Source organism: Rutilus rutilus, assembly GCF_951802725.1.
Source record: "Rutilus rutilus genome assembly, chromosome: 15".
NCBI lineage: Eukaryota > Metazoa > Chordata > Actinopteri > Cypriniformes > Leuciscidae > Rutilus > Rutilus rutilus.
In genome coordinates this window covers 22,949,384-22,976,116 of record NC_140220.1, presented here as the reverse complement: position 1 = coordinate 22,976,116, position 26,733 = coordinate 22,949,384, and the positions used below count along the sequence as shown (strand labels likewise).

The following is a 26,733-nucleotide window of genomic DNA, read 5'->3' as shown; positions in this document are numbered from 1 at the left end:
CATTGTGTTCTCTCTAGTTTTGAGTTCCCCAGAGAAATTGGAAAGTTTGAGCTCACTTGCAAACTTTTTGCATTCACTCTCAAAAGCATTGAATTGAAATATAGTTTTACCAGACTTAATGAACTCAAAACTTGCGCTTGCACTTGCACATGAGTTTTTAAAGTAAACGCAAAGTTTCTCAAAAGCAGTGTTGGGGAAAGTTACTTTTAAAAGTAATGTGTTACATTATATTTTGATGGTCCACTTTAAGTAACTTTGGAACTCCATCTCAACTAACTCTCATTAGAATATTAGTATGTTAGATGTTAGGGTTAGTAGAATAAGTTGACATGTAGTTGCAAAGTTACTTATAGTCAGTAGAATGTCTGTTGGGGAAGAATCAAAATAAACTGTTAGCAGATATTAAGCAGACAGTCTATTAATACTCTTATGACTGGTAGTTGACATGTAGTTGCAAAGATGCAAAAAAAGGCATAAAATCCAGGCCTGGTCCTCTCTAGTGAATGCTAAAGCATTGAAATGAAAATTTTCCTCCAATCTCTCTTTTTTTTTTTTTTTTTTTTACGTATGTCCCTAGCCTGACGTCGTCATACTCAATTCTAGTCAGAATGTGAGTCTGATACTTTTCCATAGAGATTTGATTATGGGGCGTGTCTCAACCAAACCAGGAAAAAAAAAAACTCTGCACTCAATTGGATAGACCTACAACCAATCAGAGCAACGGAGTAAATGACGCATGTTCTTCATTCATATTTTCAACCAACAAAATGTCGCGGCTCTCTGTTCCGCTTTTAAAATGAATGCGCTGTCGATATAACAGACGCGATGGCGGAATCTACACATGATGTTTCATAAACAAAGTTCGGGAGGAGCACGTACAAATAACCAATCCAATATAAACTTGTCATCAAACAATACCATGTCTAACGTTACCCTATCTATCAGCATGAGGAAGCATATTCACTCTGTAAACTTACCTAACACTCCTTGACAGTTTTTCAGCATCCCTCCACCACCCCGAATCCTCACTCTTGTCTTGTTCTCTCACAACCAGGAATACGGGGGAGCATGGCTACCGAGCCCACAGCCCTCTCCTCGGACAGCACGTCATATACGCATTTATTCTATCGACTTATTTGTGTGAAATCTTATAAACGCATTTATTCTATCTGACTTATTTGTAAATGTGAACTCGTGAAATCTCAATTCTCCAGCAGCAGTCGTCTTTGTTGTAAACTAATTCAAATCAAGCGCTCTTTGGTGACGTGGACGATTACGTTGCATTGCTCATCTGTCCATCATCGTATAAAGCCCGCCCTGACAATTTGATTGGTCCGAACAATTTTTGTTCGGGCATAATAGCTCCTCAACGGAGCGAGTCCAGACCGAACTTCCCGACCAAAAAATATTGTGGGCGGGGTTCGGGCTGGCACCCAGGCTAGTATGTCCCCTTTGGGGCTCCATATATTTCTCTACTGCTTTTCACAATAGCCTGCCCTACATATAAAAAATGCCTGTTTGGCACCAATTCTATTAAGTGTTTTACCATTTTTGATATCTAATGGCGCTTTTCCATTACCAGTACCAGCTCGACTCGACTTGACTCGACTTGCCTCAGCTCGGCTCACTTTTCGCTCCGTTTTCCATTGCAGATAGTACCTCCACAATAGTACCTGGTCGCCATAGCGACGCCGCAGGAAATGATGACGCAGTGACTAGTGACGATTCTCTCTGACCAATCAGCAGTCTGCCATGTTTTCACGTCACATTTTTTCACGCTCGGAACCTTGCCGGAGGTGATACGAAAAAAAGTACCTGGAAGCAGGTACAGATAAAACTTTTACACAGTGGAAAACCAAACAAAGGTGAGTCGAGGCGAGCTGGTAAGTGTAGTGGAAAAGCGCCATAATATAATTTTTTATATATAGTCTAGCAGTGGGACAAATTAATTGTTAAATAAACAAACATTCCAGTTATGCATAATAACAGCAGGATTAGCAAAGCGCCTGGATTATAGCACATCATATGTAGCTCAGCAACTCAATGAGAATGAGGGATGGGTTTGATAGTGAAGACTTGCTGCTAAATGGGTTTATATTCTCAGTCAACCTTTATACATTACAGGATGGCAGACAGGATGCTAGTGGTCTTTAAAAAGATCTGTGGCCCTTCTGAAGAATTATTTCTAGGTCACAGGCTTTCCTTCGCCTCTTATGCAGATCAGTTGCCACACTGACCTATAGGAACTTAAGAGCCTGAGACCTACATTAAAGCAAGTTTTGATTTGTTGCAGTGCACTTATGGACGGATAGATGGATGAATGAATGAATGCATGAAAAAAGACATTAAAAGTTGAATATTATCCTAATCGTTTGATCAAAGTTTTGGCTTTTTTAAAATGATCAAACCAAACTTTTGGCCAGGAAAGACATACAGTAGTTCACCCAAAACTGACAAATTCTTATGGAACAAACGATTTATTTCACAGAGGGCTTTACCATTCAATGAATTAGGGCTGGTTAGGCTCCAAAATGAAAAAAAAAAGCACCATAAAAGTACACTGTAAAAAATTATATTATTAATAAGTTATGACAATATACTGTATGTTTTTACATTGCTTTGACTCATCAAAATAAGTTAAGCAATTTTCAACTGTTTTCAACAAATTCAATTCAATATTTTTAAAACTCAGTTTAATGTAGTTTAAGTTGAAATGACTTAAAGGGTTAGTTCACCCAAAAATGAAAATTCTGTCAGTAATTACTCACCCTCATGTTGTTCCAACCCCGTAAGACCTTCGTTCATCTTCGGAACACAAATTAAGATATTTTTGATTAAATCTTAAAGTTGTCTAACTCCTCCATAGGCTTCTAAGGAACCGAAACTTGCTGGCCCAAAAAATGTATTAAAGACATCGTTAATATAGTCCAAGTGACTCCAGTGGCTCAATCTTAAGTTTATAAAGCGACGAGAATACTTTTTGTGCGCAAAAACAAACAAAAATAACGACTTTATTCCACTTTTCATTTCCTTCTCTCTGGGCCCCGGGTCTTTTTGCGTAGTGTTTAAGCGTAGCGCGTCTGTGTTGCACGTCACCACGTATCACACATGACAAGCGTCGGCCAATAGTGAGCCTACGTGGTGACGTGTAACACAGACGCGCTGCGCAAAAACACTACGCGAACCAACTAGAGGTCCAGAGAGAAAGAAATAAATAGTGGAATAAAGTCGTTATTTTTGTTTGTTTTTGCGCACAAAAAGTATTCTCGTCGCTTTATAAACTTAAGATTGAGCCACTGTCGTCACTTGGACTATATTAACGATGTCTTTAATACATTTTCTGGGCCAGCAAGTTTTGGTTCCTTAGAAGCCTATGGAGGAGTTAGACAACTCTAAGATTTAATCAAAAATATCTTAATTTGTGTTCCGAAGATGACCGAAGGTCTTACGGGGTTGGAACAACATGAGGGTGAGTAATTACTGACAGAATTTTCATTTTTGGGTGAACTAACCCTTTAAACATCCAAGTTGACTGTATTTAAACATTTAAGGCAGCAACTTTTTTTACAGTGATAATTTAATTTGAGAACCTCTGTAACCAGATTGAGTCTGTGAGTTGAATTTGGATTCGTGAACAAATTAGTCTAATTTGTGGTCAAATCATCCAGTCTGGTTTGTTGAAAAGATCCCACTCATTTACTGATTCTCAATGAATTAGACTAATTTGTTTATGATTTAAAAATCAAATCACTGATTCAAAGATCCAGTCCCAGTGGTTAATAGCTGAGTTAATAGCTTAATGAAGGTGAAGATTTATCAGTGAAAAACCATGTCTGTCACACAAAGTTATTGAATGGTTTCATAAGATTTGGAGTACAGCACATAAGTAAATGGACTATTGAGCTTTTTTGTCATTTTTGAACTGTCATTTAGTGGAAAAGACAAAAAAATTCCTTTTGTGTTCCAGAAAGTTTTGAGTTTGGAAGGACATAAGGATGGATGTAAATGTAGGCTACATAACAGAATTGTCATTGGTGACCTGTAAATCTTTAATTGAAAATCTTTTATTTTGTTATGCAAAGGTTGCAAGTGCACAGAAGACCCGAGATGAATAGTTTCCTGTCCGTGATGTCACCATCATATCCCTTTCAGATATGACTTTATGCATATTGGTTCACCACAAATGCATGTGAATGCTGATACATTGACTAAAAATTTCATAATAGTGAATACATGAGTGTGCAGGAGTATCTGTGCATGACTGAATGAAGGAATGGATCAGAGGCGGAGAGTGAGTGAGATAGATAGACCGTTTGTGAGTGTGTGTGTGTGTGTGTGTGTGTATGTAGGTGGGTGGGAAGTCTAAACCGCACTGCAGGACCTTTTTAAAAACTGATGTTCAGCAACAACCTTTTCAAGACATACTCTCTTGTCGCTCACACCTTCACACACTCTTCTGAGCTCTGCAAACATGAGCAATAACTTCGGTCCCCCATCCCAACCAGTGTTCATGGTGGATTCTGGCAGAGGTCACCCTAAACAACAACAGTACTACCACCAGCGGATGCCCAGGCACGTCGAGCCACCCATGGTTCCCTGCTGGACGTTCCCCCCTGCCCGAGCAGAGATGAAGAGAAAGAGCTGGGGAGGGTTGAATGCTGGGATGGCCTGGGTACTGACTTTGATACTCCTGCTGGTTTTTGCAGCCCTGGGACTGGGAGCCTATCAGATCCTGAGGTTACAGACTGAAGTGGAGCGCCTGACACAGGTAAGAACCACTGGGCAGTGCATCATATTATCTAATATATATATGAAGACTTCAGATGCAAAAGCCTCTAAGTGCCATCTGAAATTTTCTTCTAAAATGAGCATTTTTTTTTTCAAGCTTGTATGTTTAAGTTCAGTAATATCACTTTAATGACAATTAATAGGTCATTTTCATTGCCATTAAAGTGAAATAACTGAACATAAACATACAAGCTTGATAAAAATGATCATTCTAGAAGTCTTCATATATATATATATATATATATATATGTATATATATATTTGTGTGTCTGTTTATATAAATAGGTTTTATATAAAGACAGTAGCCCAAAATGTATTCTGATGCATCAAAATGAATGAATGTTTTTGCATTAAATGTCCTATGATTAAATGATTTATGAAATTTAATGAAATTTAATTTAATTTCAAGAAAGATAGTACAAGCTCAACATTTCACAAAAAGTTGTAACCTTAAACAGCTCAGTTCATGCACAGTTAAACATAGAAAAATCTTATCTATGGTTACTTTCTGGTTACCAGATGTTAGTGGATCATGTTCATAGTAGCCTACATTTTATAAACTACACCTGGTTTCCAGGACACCTGCGAATTTTGCAATATTAATTTAACACGATTTTTAAAGTGTCCAAATACTTCACTGTATACTAGCTCACATATATACTGAAACACCACATTTTTTAGATAAAGATTTGGAGCCTTAATTATTGAAACACCTCGAAAGCAGCCAAGTGCTCCATTATGTGTTTGTTATGTCATTTGAATCTCTTTGATGTGCATGGGAGTATCATTTTTCAGTTTCCATTCTGACATGAACACGCGACTGAGTAGGACAGAATTACAAGAGAGAGAGAGAGAGAAAAACTTGTGGTCACCTGGTCACAGGCTACAGGATATCCTCTACTTCAACTAGCAGTCTAACACCATCTTCTCCTTTTCATAACTAAGAGTCTATTAACTTTAGCCATATCTATTTGAGCCAAATGACTTTTGAATGCACAATAATGCAAATTTGTGACACTACTGAGCAGTTTGTGACCCATATTTTCAATGACAGGAAAGGCCCACACAAATACAGAGCGTCGCTCCACAGAAACAAGTTGGTGAGTTGCATGACCAAGTTGGCATTTATCAGAGCTTGATCCTCTGCTAAATCTTATCTGGTGAACATGATGACCTGATGACATTCTTTATTGTTCAACAGGCCTGAATCCTGCTGAGCTCAACAAGAACAAACAAAAATCTGCTGCACACTTAATAGGTACGATTTGGATTCCGAAATGCATTTGTCCTCATAGTAAACCTCTGGTTACACTCTATTTGGATAGTCCTCCAGCATTCTACTAAATTTGCAACTACATATCAACTATCTCTCATTCATTTGTAACTACATGTTAACTAACTATCATTAGAGTATTAGTAGAATGTTAGGTTAGGGTTCGTGTTAGTAGAATAAGCTGACGTAGTTGCAAAGCTACTTTGTCAGTAATGTCTTTTGGGGGACCATCAAAATAAAGTGTTAGCAGAAGCAGACAGTCTACTAATAATCAAATGACTGCTAGTTGACATTTAGTTTCAAAGCTACTTATAGTTAGTAGAATGTCTAAAGTGGACTATCAAAATAAAGTGTTACCCATTTTTTTTAATGCAAAACAATATGTCACCTGCATCTTTTTTCTAAAACAGGCAGCGCAGAGCAGAGCACATCATCTGGCGCTCTGAAGTGGGAAGCGAAACACGGCAATGCCTTCACACATGGCATCAAGTACAGCAACGGTGGCCTTCAGGTCAATGAGAGCGGTTTGTACTTTGTTTACTCCCGAGTGGAGTTTCTTTCACGCACGTGCAAGTCCTCAGACCTTCATTCTCACAAAATGAGTCGGCTGAGAAACGGGCATTACCGCATAATCATGGAAGATCACACAGAGGGGTTCTGTACGCCGGGGAGAAACCAGCCATGGATGACGGGAAGCCATCTTGCCTCCCTTCAGCAACTCAAGGAGTCCGACTGGCTGTTTGTCAATGTCTCACACCCCCATCTGCTCAGCAAAAATTATCACAACAATTATTTTGGCCTCTTCAAGATCCACTGATCATAGAGGACATCTAGGTGGTGCATAGGAAGGGCATGATTGTGAGTTCAGATGAAGAGGTCAGCGGTCTTTGGACTATAATCAACCCTGAGATCCATACCGCAATCTGTCCGCCTGATATTGTCAAATCATAATTGATTTTGAATGTATCAGTTACCTGTAGCCATTAAGTTTGGAAAGTTGTGCAGAAGAGTTTCAGATTGAATGAACACTAATATACTTCTGTATCAGGAGAAGGTAGATTAAATACAAATATTTATTGTCCTTAAACTCTGATTGTATATTAATGTGATCAGTGGTCATATTGACTGAGTATTATATCAATAATGCCTATAATAAATCGTTTGATTGTAAAAAACAAAAACAAACTGCTGTTGATTTCACACTGAATGTGAACCAAGAGAAGATGTCTCACACTCTTTGAGAAAAATAATATTGTGTGGTGGGATGTTTCCATTCCCACTAATATTTCCATGTAATAGTGGGTTGGTTGTCATAGTAAATTATGCTGATTTTTGGTTGAAAGTTTCCAGAGCTATATTTATTTAAAAAATCTAAATAATGTTCCTTCATTTTCTGTTTTATTGGGTATTTCATTAAACATATGGACAACTTAATAGTGTTAGTTTGTTATATACTAAATTATGAACAGAGAATTATATTGCATAGATGAACATAACTCGAACGCTGTTTTTGAATATCCTCAATGGACCACAAGGCAACTTTTGCAGGGTTGCGGTTTCATTCCTCGTCATTTCTGCAAAGACCCTCTGGTTTGCTTCATTGCAGTGTTGCTGAGCCACACTTAAAGATTTAGAGGTTTTTGTGCAAGTATAACTGTGGCAGTACACTCTGTGCTTCTTCATTTCTCATGCTTCCTTCCTGTGTTTAGGTATGATGTTTACAGGGGTCAGAAAGCTTTGATGAGAAATGAAAATGAAAACCTGCTTTTGTCACTCATTCATTCAATTACTTACAAGACAAAGTGTACATTTCTCACTGTCGCTCTTAGTATGTTTTTCAGCTGTTTGAGTATGTTATTAGGCCTGACCAATGAAACTGTGTGTTATGCAGTACAGTGTGTGTTTTTGTCTTGTAAATCTATTACACCTCAATATTCCACTTTCTACGAGGGTGAGTGGAAACAAGGCCTACTCTGTCACCTCCTCCAACTCTTTTCTACAGGGACACACAGACACACACCCACAAAATGCAAATACCACAGGAAGTGACCACTGGAGAATCATCACCCACGATTCATCCACTCTCTCTCAAACTCTGCTTCAAACTAAGTCTAAGAGACAATATTAGCACATAAATGGATAGGCTAATATATACACTGTAAAAAAAAACAGATGAGGTACTGGTAGACAAGTACATATATATATATATATAGAGAGAGAGAGAGAGAGAGAGAGAGAGAGTATATATATATAGGCTATATATATATACATATATATATTACTGATGGGAAATAAAACAGATCAAACAACCCAAATACCCAAGTAATTACATGAATAAAGTCCTTGGGTGTGCAAGAACAACTGAAGGTGGTACATAATTTAGCTCAAGTTTCCAAATGAATCACTAGGCTCACCACCCAGAATCACTTCATCATAAATGGCAAAAATACTCACTCTAGTCTGTAGACTTCACTAATGGCCTAGTGGAAGGACCCTTTGTGAAGGAGGTCAGTTTTTTAGTTTAATAAATAAAAAAATAAAATAAAATAAAAAACCTTTTCCAAAGTGACCAAAGGTGCAAAATAGATGACAGCCTACTGAAGCCATTTATTTAACACATCAGACTTAAAACATGCACCTTTTCTAGGACAGTTCCAAAAGATTGTATAAGTTCTGACCTAAAAAAAGGGCTGCTCATGCCATTATCAAAGGCTTTACAGAAAAGGGGTCACTTTGCTCAGACACAAATGCATGCTAAATTCTCTTGGACTGAACTATATCCAAGTTTGTTTAAATATTTACAATTTCTTGTTAATGTGTACATAAAGGAGACCCAGGTGTATTTACAAAAAATAATTAAACAAAACCTAAAATAGCTTTTGTCAATTATGAGCTGAGGTTAAAGTTATCTACTTTAAACACTTGTTAAGTTCTTTTACAGTTTTACATCTTTTACGTTCAAGCATTTACGTTTTTCATTAAATTTGGTGTTGAAAACATTTTATCATTTATTTATTTAAATTTAATGACTACAAAAATGTAGACTCCATCTAGTCTACCTTAAGTGCTCACATCTTAATCATTATACATATATTTTTAGATTATATAGTTGTATGTAATTTTTTTTTATTCTTGTCTGAATAATTGGCACCCTTGGTAAATATTAGCAATGAAGTAAAAACAATAATAATAAGAAGAAGAAGAAGAAGAAGAAGAAAAGAAGTAAAACAACAACAAAACTCTATCCTAATCCTAACCCTATAGTAAGTACTTAGATAATATTACTCAGTACTTAAATGTATAATTACTTTGTAATACAGACACCTTAAAATAAAATGTAACCAAAAGTTTTCTCGGGTGGGGCTCAATGGAGCGAACACTCGGTTGAGCTCTGGGGTGCAATGAAGCGGACTCTGGGTTGAGCTTTGGGGCTGGAGTGGACTCTGGATTGAGCTCTGGGGCTGGAGCGGACTCTGGGTTGAGTTCTGGGGCTGGAGCGGACTCTGGGTTGAGCTCTGGGGCTGGAGCGGACTCTGGGTTGAGCTCTGGGGCTGGAGCGGACTCTGGGTTGAGCTCTGGGGCTGGAGCGGACTCTGGGTTGAGCTCTGGGGCTGGAGCGGACTCTGGGTTGAGTTCTGGGGCTGGAGCGGACTCTGGGTTGAGCTCTGGGGCTGGAGCGGACTCTGGGTTGAGCTCTGGGGCTGGAGCGGACTCTGGGTTGAGTTCTGGGGTTGGAGCGGACACTGGGTTGAGCTCTGGGGCTGGAGCGGACTCTGGGTTGAGCTCTGGGGCTGGAGCGGACTCTGGGTTGAGTTCTGGGGCTGAAGCGGAATCTGGGTTGGGCTATGGGACTGGAGTGGGCTTTGGGTTGAGCTCTGTGGCTGGATTGGACTCTGGGTTGACCTCTGGGGCTGGAGGGGACTCAGGGTTGAGCTCTGGGGCTGGAGTGGACTCTGGGTTGACCTCTGGGGCTGGAGGGGACTCAGGGTTGAGCTCTGGGGCTGGAGCGGACTCTGGGTTGAGCTCTGGGGCTGGAGTGGACTCTGGGTTGACCTCTGTGGCTGGAGGGGACTCAGGTTTGAGCTCTGGGGCTGGAGTGGACTCAGGGTTGATCTCTGGGGCTGGAGCGGACACTGGATTAAGTTCTGGGGCTGGAGCGGACTCTGAGTTGAGCTCTGGGGCTGGAGAGGACACTGAGTTGAGCTCTGGGGCTGTAGCGGACTCTGGGTTGAGCTCTGGGGCTGGAGCGGACTCTGAGTTGAACTCTAGGGCTGGAGCGGACACTGGGTTGAGTTCTGGGGCTGGAGCGGACACTGAGTTGAGCTCTGGGGCTGGAGCGGACTCTGGGTTGAGCTCGGGGGCTGGAGCGGACTCTGGGTTGAGCTCTGGGGCTGGAGTGGACTCTGGGTTGACCTCTGGGGCTGGAGGGGACTCAGGGTTGAGCTCTGGGGCTGGAGCGGACTCTGGGATGAGCTCTGGGGCTGGAGTGGACTCTGGGTTGACCTCTGTGGCTGGAGGGGACTCAGGTTTGAGCTCTGGGGCTGGAGTGGACTCAGGGTTGATCTCTGGGGCTGGAGCGGACACTGGATTAAGTTCTGGGGCTGGAGCGGACTCTGGGTTGAGCTCTGGGGCTGGAGCGGACTCTGAGTTGAACTCTAGGGCTGGAGCGGACACTGGGTTGAGTTCTGGGGCTGGAGCGGACACTGAGTTGAGCTCTGGGGCTGGAGCGGACTCTGGGTTGAGCTCGGGGGCTGGAGCGGACTCTGAGTTGGGCTCTGGGGCTGGAGCGGAATCTGGGTTGAGCAATGGGACTGGAGTGGACTCTGGGTTGAGCTCAGTGGCTGGAGTGGACTCTGGGTTGAGCTCTGTGACTGGAGCGGAATCTGGGTTGAGCAATGGGACTGGAGTGGACTCTGGGTTGAGCTCAGTGGCTGGAGTGGACTCTGGGTTGAGCTCTGTGACTGGAGCGGAATCTGGGTTGAGCTCTGTGGCTGGAATGGACTCTGGGTTGAGCTCTGTGGCTGGAGTGGACTCTGGGTTGACCTCTAAAGCTGGAGTGGACTCTGGGTTGAGCTCTGGAGCTGGAGATTGGTTTACGGCGTACAGTGTGCACATCTCTCTAAATCCCTCCTTTCCGCGAGCTACTCTGCTCTGATTGGCCAGACAGCTCTGTCTGTTGTGATTGGTTAACCATGTTGAAAACAAAAACGTCCATTGCCATAACAACGTCAGCTCTGTGTGTCCTGAGGCTTCCTACACCGTAAACTAAACACAGTAACGAACAATGATGTCGATTTTACCATATCAATGCGAGCGCGAGTCCGATGATGAAACATTGGAAGAACTATTCATTCAACCCGAACCTCCATCGCAAGGATGACTCTAGCAGGACATTTCTCAGTGATACGCTACTTAGTTTGAGGTACATTATGAGATGTTGCAACTGTAATTCCTCACCATCAGCATTAACAAGTGCATGTCCATCAACAAACCGATTATTTTATTTGTACTAATTTATTTACTGAGTATTTTTCTAATATATTGCGGTGAACACGTGGAAACTGTATCAATAACAGTGCATGTATGCAATGTACACATTAGCCGAGCTCTAGCGTGAATGACTGATGTAACATAAACGTTGGTAAAACAAATCTTGCTCCATGCTTAATCTTTCCTCAAAGTTGTGAGAACGACAGAAAATCTGCATTAATAGACATAGTTATAGGTAATACTATAGTAGCCCACAACTGATTAGCAGAAGTATTTCAGTAAGACAATGATAATGTGAGTTAGCCAGTTAGCAGGAGACCTACACAATATAAATCGAATATTTAAACAATATTTGCGAATCCTGCACTGAACTCCAAGTTTTGATAAGCAGTCGTCAGTAAAATAAAGGGAACACAGCAAAAGTTTAGGATTATACTGCTGTGATATCGTGGTAAAGATGAATTTTAACCACTGATTCTTCACATGCTTGTCCTTGGGCAGTGAAAAAAACTTCACCTTCTGGCTTTACATTCACATTGTAGAGCACAGCATCTTCTCGACATGATGCTATCCAGTATCCACAGGAATAAGCTGCCGGTTTGAAAAGGTGCAAGTTTTCCCTGGTGTCTGCGCAACTAATGTTTTGTCTTGACGTCACAACGAAACGGCTTATGACTCGTTTGAAAAACGATTAATTTCGACTCTTACTTTTGAAAGACAATATCTTTATATACTGTGCACTTTCAGATTTAAAACTTTGCATGATTTTTTCATTCACTTAGAGCTATGTTAAACACTACATGAAAGGTCATTTTCAAAAATCCAAAATAGGGGCCCTTTTAATTAGATGTTATTTGCCTGGTTCCACAGACAAGGCTTCACTCTAGTCCCAGGGTAAAATGTATGCATTGTCATGGGACAGGCTATGTGAGTAAATGGAAGAGTTCTGAGCCCCCCTGTTTAAAGCTTGAATTTGGATGTAGCCTAATTTGTATTGACATATTTTTTTTTACTGTATAAATGTACATAAAATGTTTTAACAACATATCAAACATTATAGTAACTGCAAATTTAGATTACATAGTGCACTGAATAGGTGTTTACAAGTAGAAATCTTGTCATTACTAAGCAGTTTAAAAGTATAGAGCAAAATGTTTTCTATTATCTGTTGCACAATTATTATTATTATTATTATTATTATCATTATCCTTTCTTTGAAATTATGTTCAGTTGAACAGGAAAAAATTAGTTCTTATGCCAGATCACTCAACATACCCCCTGAACTGATCTTTAACCTGGGACAAGTTGTACGACTTTTTTAGTATTAATGGGGTCATCATTTGCAACAATCGTACAAATATTTCCAATACCGTTGTTGTGGTTATCTTAACCCATTTAAGCCCATCGGCAACTATAGTTGCCGCAGTACATAGTTGTCATTTTCCTTTTGTAAATATTTTTCTAGATGTTGTCCATGTTTTATTTCTCAATGGAATGCAAGCAAACAACCAAATAAAGGATTTCAAGAAAAAAAAAAGGTATTCACTTCCTCCCTGTCACATGAGGCTGTCAACTTCCTACCCCTATTTCCAGGAAGCAGGGCGAAGGCAAACCCTCCCAAAGAAAGGTCATTTTCATGTTACTAATAAGTATTTTTTGTTGACATATATATATCTACATAATCATGAAGGTCTCTAGAATCAGCCAAACAAAACAAATCTTACAAGAGATCTATAGTTTTTTGTATACTTAGTCAAAAGTCCAAGCGGCAACTATAGTTGCCGGTGGGCAAATGCCTTGTAAGTACATATATCATGGGAAAATGGGGTATACTGTGTTAATAGGTTAATAAATCAAGTTTATTGGTCTTGTTTAGTGCATAAACATAACTTAACCCTTTAAATGACATCTCTATATAGATATATTTTTTTCTTCATTCTATTTATTTGTATTTATTTATTTTAATTTAACTTTTTGATACACAATGCCCTGTTATGGCTGCACTTTGTTCTGCACTATGTTCCACAACTTTAACCCTTGTGCGCTGTTCGTTTGCGGTTTACAGTCAGGCTGTTTGGGGTCTGAGAGACCCCAGGCAACAAAATGTTATTTTGTAACAACATATATATTTTAAACAAATGTAATTTTACTCAGTTTATTAATGTTTTTACTCTACATTTGGACATTTTTACTCCACAAAATGTTCAAAAAAAGAAAAGAAAAATTCTCCCAAAAAAAAAAAAAAAAAAAAAAAAAAATTTGCCTTATAAAATACCCACATTTCTAACTTTCATTCATGGGGATAACATGGATAATTTGACATGGTTTAGTGTAAGATTTTTGGCCAAATCTTGGAAAATGCAGTTTTAAAAGTAAAAAAAAAAAAAATCACTTTAACCAGTAGATGGCTGCAGAGCTCTAAAAGTACTAAAATTTTCAAACTAAAAGACACCTTTTCACAAGTTTTTCCAGTTAGATTCATATCTACATATAATGAAATCACAATTATAACAGTAAAAGTTACTTTTTGTCAAAGTTTAGCAGTTTTTGTACTGTTCCATTATGATTAGAATCAAACCTGATCAGGATGTTACAAAGAGAAAAGTTGGAGTTTTTAGAGTTTATCATTTATTTCAAACATCTGTTTTTCATATAATTCTACAAATTTAAAGTGTGCCACTTCATTTCTGTCTGTGTGTTCTGTGTTGTTTCTGATTTTGAGGATGAATTTTGTCGATTGATCAAATTCATTTGATTCTAATCATAATATATAACATTACTGAAAAACAGATTTTTTTTCAGTACAAAAAGCAACTTTTATTATTATAATTGTGATTTCATTATATGTAGATATGAGTACAACTGGAAAAACTTGTGAAAAGATGTCTTTCAGTTAGTCAAAAAGCAAATAGCAAATAGTGGTGCTCTGCAGCCATCTACTGGTTAAAGTGATAAATTGTTACTTTTAGAACTGCATTTTCCAAAAGATGGGCAAAAATCTTTTAAAAACACTTAACCATGTCAAATTATCCATGTTATCCCCATGAATGAAAGTCAGAAATGTGGGTCAAAAAGCCCCTGAACAGCGCACAATGGTTAAGGCAAATGGATTTGTTGTTTGTTGTGTTTTCATATTCAAGAGATTATAAGCTAGATGCAGTTTTTATTGGGTCTGCATCAAATGTTTTTCGACTTTTAGACATAACAAATTTGTTTATGAATAAAGATTGATCTGTTGAAAGCAGTTATTTTGAGATAAATGCCAAATGTTCTCCTCCTATTCATATTTTACATTGAAGGGGTGCATACAACATATTTGCCCACCGGCAACTATAGTTGCCGCACATAAAAAATAAAATAAATGCAGAACATGTTCACATAGGACACTATTAACAGGATTATATGCATGAAACCATTCAGAAAATTTTTGGCACAAATGGGTTAAGAGTCCTTGAGAAAGATAGCTGGGTGTTTGCAAAGACCACCGAAACCAGTTCGACTCATATTAATTGTTAAAAACCTATGTGTGATAAGCATCATATTTGGAAAACTGTGTTATGACTGCGCTGTTTTTCCGACACAATTTTATTGTGCATTCTTAACAGTCATTGATTTCGAGAATCACACCCATTGTTGAGACATAGTTTCACTGTCGAATCTTAAAAAGAATGGTGACGTATGTTGGGAGAGAGGTTGGAACTGATTGATCTCCGATAACCTTTTTTATCATGTTGCTCATATTGTCAGGATTCTGTCACTTCTGTCTGGTTTGTATCTTGGTTTGGTGACAGAGCTCTGACACTCCCGGGGCCTGTACCATGAAGGTAGCTGAACAAACTCGGGGTTACAGGATTAGTTTTGAGTTGACAAAACCAAACCGATGCAATCAGGCTTTATTGGTTCCATGATGCAGCTCATAAACTTTCTCTGTCAACTAAGGCTTTGCTATGATTACTCCACGCGCGTGTGCACATAAAAGAGTGACGTCGACACTGAACAACCAATCGCGGGTAGAGCGAGAGCGATATATTTTTCCGCGGAGGAGCAAGAGATAATCATTCAGAATTACGATGAATTTAAATATGTATTTCAAGCTCGAAACACTACGGTCTCTGCTGCCAAAGCAAGAGAAGACTGTTGGAGAAAGATTGCTGATTGTTAATGTGTAAGTTAAACAAATACGTTCTATATTTATGTAAAATTATGTATATATGTATGTGTAGCCTATACGCGTAATATAGCCTATAGCCTATTTTTATAATATATAAAAATGTGCATGTACTAAGAAAGATTAATATTCATTGATTTTTAGATGCAACCCCAACTCCAAATGTTCTTGGCAGCAGATAAATACAAAATATAAAAATATAATTCAAAGTGGTGAGTATTTACCACAACCTTTTATTACTTTTGTGAACATTTTATCACAAACACTTGTTTGCAGCAAACAGAAATAAAGAGTTAAATTCAGAAAACCAGAATACACTGGCGGAGGAGTTGGCTCTGAGTAGGCAATAAGGGACGGCCGATTATGGATGGGATTACAGGTGCTGTACAATCTGACCCTGGTGCTGGCTCCTCTAAGCAAGTAACACTGGGTACATGTGCAATACATTACTACTTTTAAGTTTTAAATATGGCCAGGCTGACTGTATGTTCTGCAGTAGAGGGAAATACAGTGTCCCTGTTGAAGCCAGCACACATACACACACAGAGGTCAGTATGCAGCAGACAGAACACCAAACATAACCTGCTTTACAACAGTTATGCTTTACATTGGCCTATTTTTATTTATTAGGGTGGAGGAAATGAAGACACTCCGTCTGTGTGTTCTCAGACAGTTGCTGATGTGAATGCACTGGGCTTTTTATTATGGCAAACAGTTGAATGTGTGGCATAAAAAAGGGACTGGCCCTTACACCTCTTTTATTGTAGGATTTTTCACAACCTGCCCCAGAAACTGAGGCCTCCACCTCAATGGGCTTCAGAAGAAATGTGTAAGGATTTAAAACCCTTGACATAAATTAGTCAGTCCTGTGTTTGTAGGAAGTCAATGAACTTTTTGTGATTTGATGAGCCTCCAGAAAACTTGTAATGATCATGTTTGTGGTGGAATTATGTTTCAGGTGGAAACAGACTCAGTCAGGGCCCTGTACAAAAGGAGTCTTGAACTAGACTGCACACTAAAGGAGACTCGAACTAGACTGTTCACTAAAGGAGCTGGACTGAGCTGAGGAGGCTCCAAAAAAAAAAAAACATTAAATTGGAGATCAAACAGCTGGATAAAACTGATCTCAGAATGTGAACTTATTTAACCCAGTAACACTTTAGTATGAATATTTATTAATGCAAATTTGTCTTGCTCTCTTTCTCCCTCCCATCCCACAAAACCAATAAAACAGTTTGAGACCTATCTGCAGTTTCAATGTGCTTTTATTAAGTGTAATATTGTATGGTGATTGCATCTACATCTGCACCAGCTGGGTGGTCCGCTCTGGTGACTCTGAAGCGCCGAACACAGTTGAAACGTGCCTTTAGGAGGCCAAAGGTCATCTCTATCTTCACTCTGGTTTAACTGAGGGCCACATTGAAGGGGTGCTGTGGCTCTGTCTGAGGGTCATGATAGGGGGTTATTGTGTAGGTTTTTCTATCTCAGTTCAAATTAAGTGTTTTGTACTGTACCAAATTTAACTTGCTTTCCTCAAAGCGCTGACACAACAAAGACTCACAGAAAATTCATGAGTCAAGCACTGGAGCCAGGCCATTTGGCATCCAAACTTGTGATCATATGTTCATGACCACCACAAGTCGTCTGCAGATGAAATGTTTAGTAGATCATTGTTATATCTGTTAATGTTACTATTAATTTAAAGATTCATCTCACAGAAAATAATCATCTTACATATTCACATCATCTCTACCTGAACATTAAGGCTGTGATAGGACTTCCTATTAACATAATCTGCCTCATGTTCCCCTAGAGCAGTGGAGATTGGAGCAATACACTGCATACATGTTGCAATGACTCTAGGGAATCATATCATAAGATTAACAGAATAATAAAAAAAAGATTTAAAATAATTCTTAACATGTATTGTAAAGTAGCCTACATTTGTGAAATTTGCTTTAAAAAAAAAAAAAAAGTGTTCATGTGATGTCACCCTATCAATATATCCTACCGCCAATTTTATAAAAGCCCTTTTTTATGGACATGGTCGATAAATGTCCGGGGAACACTATTAATGAAACTATTCATGTACTCCTGCAGAGCGACCTTGCGAATGGTTCGACAAACTGTTTTCCCCATAGACTGTGGTTTTCCCCTAGCTTCTGTGCGTCACCCACCGTGCAAGTATGTACCACTTGCAAAAAAACGCAACGCAATATTTGCGGTACAGTAGTGCATGAATTCGACGTGTTAAATTCTTTATGTGCGGCTCAAGAAGTTCGCAAAGATAAGACATTGCTTCCGCGGAAAATCTGTATCTTTCATACAAATAACTATCAGGAAAGGCAAGGGGATTTTGTCATGCTAAAAACTCTTTCTTTACGAAGTGCTCGTCTAATAATTTGCGCTGAGATGTCACAGGATTTGGAAGAAAAGGTGAAGCCATTGCAACGGACACTGGGAATAAGTTACGTCACCTACAGTGAGGAAAATAAGTATTTGAACACCCTGCTATTTTGCAAGTTCTCCCACTTGGAAATCATGGAGGGGTCTGAAATTGTCATCGTAGGTGCATGTCCACTGTGAGAGACATAATCTAAAAAAAAATCCAGAAATCACAATATATGATTTTTTAACTATTTATTTGTATGATACAGCTGCAAATAAGTATTTGAACACCTGTCTATCAGCTAGAATTCTGACCCTCAAAGACCTGTTAGTCTGCCTTTAAAATGTCCACCTCCACTCCATTTATTGTCCTAAATTAGATGCACCTGTTTGAGGTCGTTAGCTGCATAAAGACACCTGTCCACCCCATACAATCAGTAAGAATCCAACTACTAACATGGCCAAGACCAAAGAGCTGTCCAAAGACACTAGAGACAAAATTGTACACCTCCACAAGGCTGGAAAGGGCTACGGGGAAATTGCCAAGCAGCTTGGTGAAAAAAGGTCCACTGTTGGAGCAATCATTAGAAAATGGAAGAAGCTAAACATGACTGTCAGTCTCCCTCGGACTGGGGCTCCATGCAAGATCTCACCTCGTGGGGTCTCAATGATCCTAAGAAAGGAGAGAAATCAGCCCAGAACTACACGGGAGGAGCTGGTCAATGACCTGAAAAGAGCTGGGACCACCGTTTCCAAGGTTACTGTTGGTAATATACTAAGACGTCATGGTTTGAAATCATGCATGGCACAGAAGGTTCCCCTGCTTAAACCAGCACATGTCAAGGCCCGTCTTAAGTTTGCCAATGACCATTTAGATGATCCAGAGGAGTCATGGGAGAAAGTCATGTGGTCAGATGAGACCAAAATAGAACTTTTTGGTCATAATTCCACTAAACGTGTTTAGAGGAAGAAGAATGATGAGTACCATCCCAAGAACACCATCCCTACTGTGAAGCATGGGGGTGGTAGCATCATGCTTTGGGGGTGTTTTTCTGCACATGGGACAGGGCGACTGCACTGTATTAAGGAGAGGATGACCGGGGCCATGTATTGCGAGATTTTGGGGAACAACCTCCTTCCCTCAGTTAGAGCATTGAAGATGGGTCGAGGCTGGGTCTTCCAACATGACAATGACCCGAAGCACACAGCCAGGATAACCAAGGAGTGGCTCTGTAAGAAGCATATCAAGGTTCTGGCGTGGCCTAGCCAGTCTCCAGACCTAAACCCAATAGAGAATCTTTGGAGGGAGCTCAAACTCCGTGTTTCTCAGCGACAGCCCAGAAACCTGACTGATCTAGAGAAGATCTGTGTGGAGGAGTGGGCCAAAATCCCTCCTGCAGTGTGGGCAAACCTGGTGAAAAACTACAGGAAACGTTTGACCTCTGTAATTGCAAACAAAGGCTACTGTACCAAATATTAACATTGATTTTCTCAGGTGTTCAAATACTTATTTGCAGCTGTATCATACAAATAAATAGTTAATAAATCATATATTGTGATTTCTGGATTTTTTTTTTAGATTATGTCTCTCACAGTGGACATGCACCTATGATGACAATTTCAGACCCCTCCATGATTTCTAAGTGGGAGAACTTGCAAAATAGCAGGGTGTTCAAATACTTATTTTCCTCACTGTATATGTTTCTTTGCTCTCAGCTGATTGGTCAAACTTCAGTCTGAGATCTCGAATCCAGATCATAACCTGCCCCGGAGCAGGTTAGCCGTGCAGCGTAAGATACCATGGCAACGAACACCGATTAAAGCCAAGCTACTTTCATAGTACCTAAAACCCAGGGTTGGCGGAAACTAAACTGAAACATAGCTGGCTAGCCACCTAAACCAGCTTCATGGTACAGGCCCCAGGTTTGTCATGTGTTTGTGTATAGTCTGGTTTGTTGTGAGCACATGGCTTGTCATGTATTTCCTTGTGCCACTCTCCTGTCTATTGTCTAGCCCCTCCCATCTTGTTACCTGATTATTGATTAATTTGCCCCACCTGCTTTTCTCCTTACCCTCTTTTGTTTGCTTCCCTATTTAGTCTCCCTGTGTTTGCAGTCCTGTGCTGGTTTGTTGTGTATGTTCCAAGTTCCTGTCTGATTTGCACTCCCTCATGGGGAGGTTTTGTTTGTAGGTTTGGTATTGCTTTTTATTTACTTAATAAATATTCCTTTTTGCACTTGAAACCTCGCTTCACCATTTTTCCAGCCCGTGACAAATATATGTGAAAAGGTGCAAGTTTTCCCTGGTGTCTGCGCAACTAATGTTTTGTCTTGACGTCACAACGAAACGGCTTATGACTCGTTTGAAAAACGATTCATTTCGACTCTTACTTTTGAAAGACAATAACTTTATATACTGTGCACTTTCAGATTTAAAACTTTGCATGATTTTTTCATTCACTTAGAGCTATGTTAAACACTACATGAAAGGTCATTTTCAAAAATCCAAAATAGGGGCCCTTTTAATTAGATGTTATTTGCCCGGTTCCACAGACAAGGCTTAACTGTAGTCCCAGGGTAAAATGTATGCATTGTCATGGGACAGGCTATGTGAGTAAATGGAAGAGTTCTGAGCCCCCGTTTAAAGCTTGAATTTGGATGTAGCCTAATTTGTATTGACTTTTTTTTTTTTACTGTATAAATGTACATAAAATGTTTTAACAACATATCAAACATTATAGTAACTGCAAATTTAGATTACATAGTGCATTGAATAGGTGTTTACAAGTAGAAATCTTGTCATTACTAAGCAGTTTAAAAGTATAGAGCAAAATGTTTTGTTGCACAGTTATTATTATTATTATTATTATCATTATCCTTTCTTTGAAATTATGTTCAGTTGAACAGGAAAAAATGAGTTCTTATGCCAGATCACTCAACGGTATGTTGAACTGATCTTTAACCTGGGACAAGTTGTACGACTTTTTTAGTATTAATGGGGTCATCATTTGCAACAATCGTACAAATATTTCCAATGCCGTTGTTGTGGTTATCTTAAGAGTCCTTGAGAAAGATAGCTGGGTGTTTGCAAAGACCACCGAAACCAGTTCGACTCATATTAATTGTTAAAAACCTATGTGTGATAAGCATCATATTTGGAAAACTGTGTTATGACTGCGCTGTTTTTTTTGACACAATTTTATTGTGCATTCTTAACAGTCATTGTTTTCGAGAATCACACCCATTGTTGAGACATAGTTTCACTGTCGAATCTTAAAAAGAATGGTGCACAGTAAAAAACGCAGTGTCAAATTAACACTTAAAGTGTTAATTTTAACACTACTCCGGATCATATATGGTCCCAATCTATCTAGTGTAAAAAGTACACTGTTTGTAGTGTTGAATTTAGAGTGCTAATTTAACACCTTTTATTGTAAAAAAATTACACTCCGAGTGTAAAGTCTTACACTTACAATTGTTGTTCAAGTTTTACACTATGGGGTTTTAACACCCCTGGTGTTGATTTAATTCCATTGGATTACACTCATTACATTACACTATAAGTGTTATTAATAAAGTATTCTGTTCAGTGCAAAAAAAATAAAATTTACACTATTATATATCAAAAGCCTTCAGACAGATGTATAAATCCAAAGTTTATTAACAAATGGGCAAAATGGCTCCTTTAAAACATATGCCAGATGTGTAAAGGTCAAATTATCACATTCACGAGGTGTTGCACAGAAGGAAAAAAAAGTCAATAAAACGCAAACAATCATCAAATTTGCCTAGACATGAACAAATATGACAGGTAGATTGGAACAAGATTGCAGAAAACTACCTGTCGACAGTTGTAGCATGAATGCAGTTCCTCTTTGTCCCATCAGCGAGCAGGTAGTAGTAGTAGTCTTTGAGTTTACTGCCATATCAGCATCACCGGCAGCGAGCAGGTACGCTGTGTGGTCTCTTCAATGCAATCAAGGTGTTCTTGTATGCTGGTCCCTGCCAAAGACAAAAATAACACTCAAAGTCAGCTCTCCAATTGGCCGTCTTTATATTAGTTTTCCACAATACAATCAACCCAAATGGCAATATTTTTAGGCAGACAACAGGTCCAAATTTACCTTTTTGATGACGACAAGGTGTTGTTCAGCTTGATATGAGGACATCTTTCCAGGGGTCTCATTTATAAAACTGTGCGTAGGATGGCGTACGCAAAAAAAATATTCAGACTTATAAACCCGTTCGTACGCCAGAACTTGCGCAGAATTCACTTTATAAATCCCAGTCAGCGGAAGATTGTGCGCACATGCATCTCCACCCCGAAATAACCATATATGGAGCTTACAACGCCTAGTTTTACTATGCAGATCCTCATCTGCATATCATTTGCATATGATTATTCATCCACGTGATAACGTTTAACGGTACAAGACACATTACATTAATAAAAATCAAGTAGTTGCCTATATCTTGCCTTGTTTTTGAATACATAAATCAAATAGTGTAAAAAACATTTCAGAGAAAGTTTTTCTCAATCTTTTCCACTTGCCGAATTGTATTTTTAATTGATTTATATTTTTAATGGAAACAGATATAGGCCTTGGGCATTATTTGCACGAAACTATTTTCTCAGACAATCTGGTCATGATAAGCAATTATCTCTGTGGTTAAAACATTAAAACACAACATGCCACAGGAAAAGTGTTCAAAAACATTGCATCCACAACAAATATTTCTATTGATTGAATATACATTTTTTTTGTAACTTCTCAGTAATGATTTCATGTTTAAGTGTTAAACTCCATTAATTTGAATGGCATATTTAATCTAAATGTTTATATCAGAAGTAAACCATAGTTTAAATCATTATTTTATTTATTTAAACTGTTATTTGCGTCAGTTTCACTAAACGGCCCAACGCGCTCGCTGGCGCGGACATTTAAGAAGGGATGGATATTTGCTTCAAGTGATAAGCTTGGTGAGTGAAATTATATTTTGTATTATCTTTCTGTATATGTCTTTAGATTTTCTGTCTTAAAGTGACCAAAAAGACATTTAACTCCAGCTCACCATCGGTGTAGCCAAATTGCTCCATCTCCAAAACGTTCGTACGCATGGGTCAGAGTTTGCTAGCCTGACTACGTCAGACTTCTTACTTCCGCTCAATTTCATTTCGCTTCTGTAGTCAGTCTGATACAGCGTAATAGCTTTCCGTTTGCCTCCGGCCTGAAAACAGCCGGGCCAATCAACGAACAGAGGGCGGGCTGAGAGCCGTGACGTAGACGCTGATTGTACCGTGGATGCGTTGATTTTTACTTCACATAATCTGCAAAAGTCGCGCACAGCCATGTTCACTCCGGTATTTCGCTCGATGGTTTTGTTTTCGCATCATATGTGTTTACAGTGGAAGTTAGATGCGGCTGAGCATGCGCATAACACACGCCATAACCAAACGTTATGTGATTGGCTTACGGGTAACCAATGATTTTAAACTTCAGACAAGCGCCCCCCCGCGAGAGAGAAAACACTTCTCTATTATGCCATTCCAGACTCTGTCTACGAAGCAAAGCGAAGTAGCAGAGTTTGGTATTAGCAGGCTAAGAGTTTGCGTGCAGGTGCGCAAATTTTCCCGTCAAGTTTGTTTTTATAAATCACAACTTGTGCGTCGGAAGTGGCGTACGCCTCTTTCAGGGCCTGTTTTGTGCGTACACAACGGTTATAAATGAGGCCCCAGGTCTCTTGCAGCCTTGTGGTGGTGGTGGAATCAAATCAAGGAGGAGACAAAATGATGCAAGATCGCTGCCCCATTCTAAATAACAGATGTGACAACTTCAGCAAAAAATGCATGAACGCGTATAGATAATCCTATTCTGAACTATAGTCTAACCTGAATCATCAGTTTCATCACCTTTTACAGCAGATTCTGCAGTCAATCAGGTCCTTGAAGGTCTTGGGAGAAGCCTTTCCAGGAACTTAGCTGAGGTCTTCTAACCAAAAAATCTAAACAAACAAAACAAAAACATCATCAAACAGTTACATAGCATAATGACAACCATATCTCTCTCAGGAACCATTCTGTTCAGATGATTGTGTAGTCACACAGTAGTGCCGTTCACACCTGGCATTAACATTCATCTTGGGTGACGCACAAGTGAGCAATTCGAAGTACAGGTGTAAACGCACCCAAGACGCATTGAGATTCGATTGTTCTGATGAGGTCTAGGACACGTTCTTTTATTAAAGGGTTAGTTTCACTCAAAAAAAATTTATTCTGTAATTTACTCACCCTCATGTCGTTCCAAAACCTGCAAGACTTTCTTTCGTCTTTGAAACACAAATGAAGATCTTTTTGATGAAATCTGAGAGCTTTCTGTCCCTCCACTGACAGTTACGCAACTACCACTTTGATGCTTCAAAAAGTTCATCTTAAAATTAATCCATATGAACCAAGCAGTTTAGTCCACATTTTATTTTTCTTCTGTTTATGTTTGTTGATTAATGTTTATATGCGAATAAAAGTCTAAATTCAATCTCATCACAAAGCGATCGAATCTCTTCCAAAAATTTGGACTAAACCGCTCAATTCATATGGGTTATTTTTATGATCTCTTTATGAACTTTTTGAAGCGTCAAAATGGTAATTGTGTGGACTGTCAATAGAGGGACAGGAATCGCTAAGATTTAAAATATATTCATTTGAGTTTCGAAGATAAACGAAAGTCTTTTCATGACATGAGGGTGAGAAATGACAACAATTTTACACTTTTGGGTCAACTAACCCTTTAACTTTTTGTTATAGTGATTGATGTGTCATCATGAATTATGGCAATCAAGACACACCAATCACCCAAGACACATGTAAATTCCAGGTCTGAACAAAGGCATTGTGTGGTTGCCCAGTTAGGTTTAAATTTGTAAATTAAAATTAAATTTTACATTCGTCATGTAATAAAATTTGTACTGAACAAAGAATAAAATATAATGATTCTCACAATTCTGGATTCATCTTCAGCATTCTGTTGCTTTCGTCTTCATGTCTGTTGGTTGCTTTCTGTTGCAATCTCATGAGAGGAGCTTTCTTCACTTGACTAGTCGAGGCCAAATCTATTGAAAAAGGATTTGAAAAAAATATGTCAGTTGAGGCTAATATTTCCAAAATTCAGTAATGCAATACAATTTAAATTAGGGCTGTAAATATGGTAAAATAATTGTGATTACCCTTTCTATAAAGCATGGGTGTCAAATTGTAAAATTATTTATATTTATATATTCACACATCTACACTTGAATATTCACATATTCAAGTGAATAGCCACAAAACCTTGTGCATTGTTCACATGGAGGCCTGAAATAGTTTAAATATGCATTTAATCTGATTATTAAATATATTTATATAATTTAAATGAGTAAATTGAGTGACAAGGCATCTTAAATTGAACTTGGTATACTACATTAGATGAAGACATTTAGAATTTATTTTACCCATAATTTATTAATTATATTCATAATGTGAACAGAAAATACAGATTCATAATAATAAAATACAGACAGATAAATAGTTAGGATATAATTTATCCCAAAATAACATGCAGTATGAATTGATAAAGAATGATTTCAAGCTTAAGTACCTGTTTGCTCTGCCAGTGCTTTCGCAAATACCTGTAAACTGAATTGGAAGACAGACGGATTTTTCACAATGTTTGAATTTAACAGTCATAAAAAAAACTTGATGGTAGTAAGTTTTTCTTGACGCAGATATGACGACATGATATTCAGTGCTAAGAACAAAATAAAGATTATGTAATTCACACTTAAACAAAGGGCGAATAAAAAGTTTGTAAACGCTTCCCCACCTCAGTCTACAAAAAGACACTTAAGTTAACGTAAACAAGCTGTTAGTGTTAATAATGCGCATGCGTCACAAAAACGGAATTCTTGACCCGTTCATGTGTAACATTAGCTGCGTCTGAAACCGCTCACTCGTTCACTCATTCACTAATCCCTACATAGTGAATGGCAGTTGAGTGCACTACACCAGCAAAGAGCGAACGAAAATGAGTAAGCGAATTCGGACGCTGACATAATTATCACGCGCCAGAGAGCTCGGACAATTTCGTCATAAACATTACCTACCCATCTTTAATATTTCCTTTTTTGGCTGTATGAATTGTATGTAACAATTGTATGTATGTATTTTTCACGTTTATTGCGTTATTTGATAAAAAAAGATAATAAAAACACTTGCTTATCATATTTATTTACTTTTTACATTTATATGTGAAAATAAAAGAGAACAAAACACTACACAGCACATTTGTTTATTCAAATATAGATATAACGGTATATATATAAATAAATAAACAGGCATCTGGTCTTATAAATTATTGTTTTCTATCTCGCGTGCGCCGTTGCCATGGTGACATTTTTGTTTATTTTTCATTCGCGCTCTATCGCCTTATCATGTTGGATTGTGGGAAATAGTGTCTCAGCAAGTGTACATCGGATGTACACTCGAATTCAGAGAGGATTGTGGGTAAAAGTAGTGAACGAATGTAGGGAATGATGTCGTTCACTCAGAATTCGGACACCACTACAAAATGGCCGACACCCTAAATAGTGCACTA

The 26,733-nt window shown here is 38.7% G+C and overlaps 1 protein-coding gene and 1 long non-coding RNA gene across 2 annotated transcripts; one reads left to right on the top strand and one right to left on the bottom strand.

The window, feature by feature from the left end:
* The first annotated feature begins 1,798 nt into the window (after nt 1–1,798).
* On the top strand, nt 1,799–7,952 carry faslg (Fas ligand (TNF superfamily, member 6)). The gene is made up of 5 exons (XM_084433397.1): nt 1,799–1,865; nt 4,083–4,768; nt 5,843–5,888; nt 5,990–6,046; nt 6,472–7,952. Exons 2-5 carry the CDS (start codon nt 4,472–4,474, stop codon nt 6,876–6,878), a joined length of 807 nt encoding a protein of 268 aa, XP_084289523.1. The 5' UTR covers nt 1,799–1,865; nt 4,083–4,471; the 3' UTR covers nt 6,879–7,952.
* Nucleotides 7,953–23,890: 15,938 nt separating this feature from the next.
* On the bottom strand, nt 23,891–26,233 carry LOC311305431. Its single transcript, XR_014630011.1, has 3 exons — nt 25,738–26,233; nt 25,102–25,213; nt 23,891–24,109 (listed from the first exon to the last, which is right to left on the bottom strand). It is a non-coding gene; the product is annotated as an uncharacterized lncRNA (long non-coding RNA).
* Between the last annotated feature and the right edge of the window lie 500 nt (nt 26,234–26,733).

Bases quoted from the DNA above. Each gene is read 5' to 3' on its own strand.
- faslg (XM_084433397.1), top strand. From the start codon at position 4,472: ATGAGCAATAACTTCGGTCCCCCATCCCAACCAGTGTTCATGGTGGAT. The intron at 4,769-5,842 runs GTAAGAACCACT...TTTCAATGACAG, and splicing joins AAGTGGAGCGCCTGACACAG to GAAAGGCCCACACAAATACA. The intron at 5,889-5,989 runs GTGAGTTGCATG...ATTGTTCAACAG, and splicing joins CGCTCCACAGAAACAAGTTG to GCCTGAATCCTGCTGAGCTC.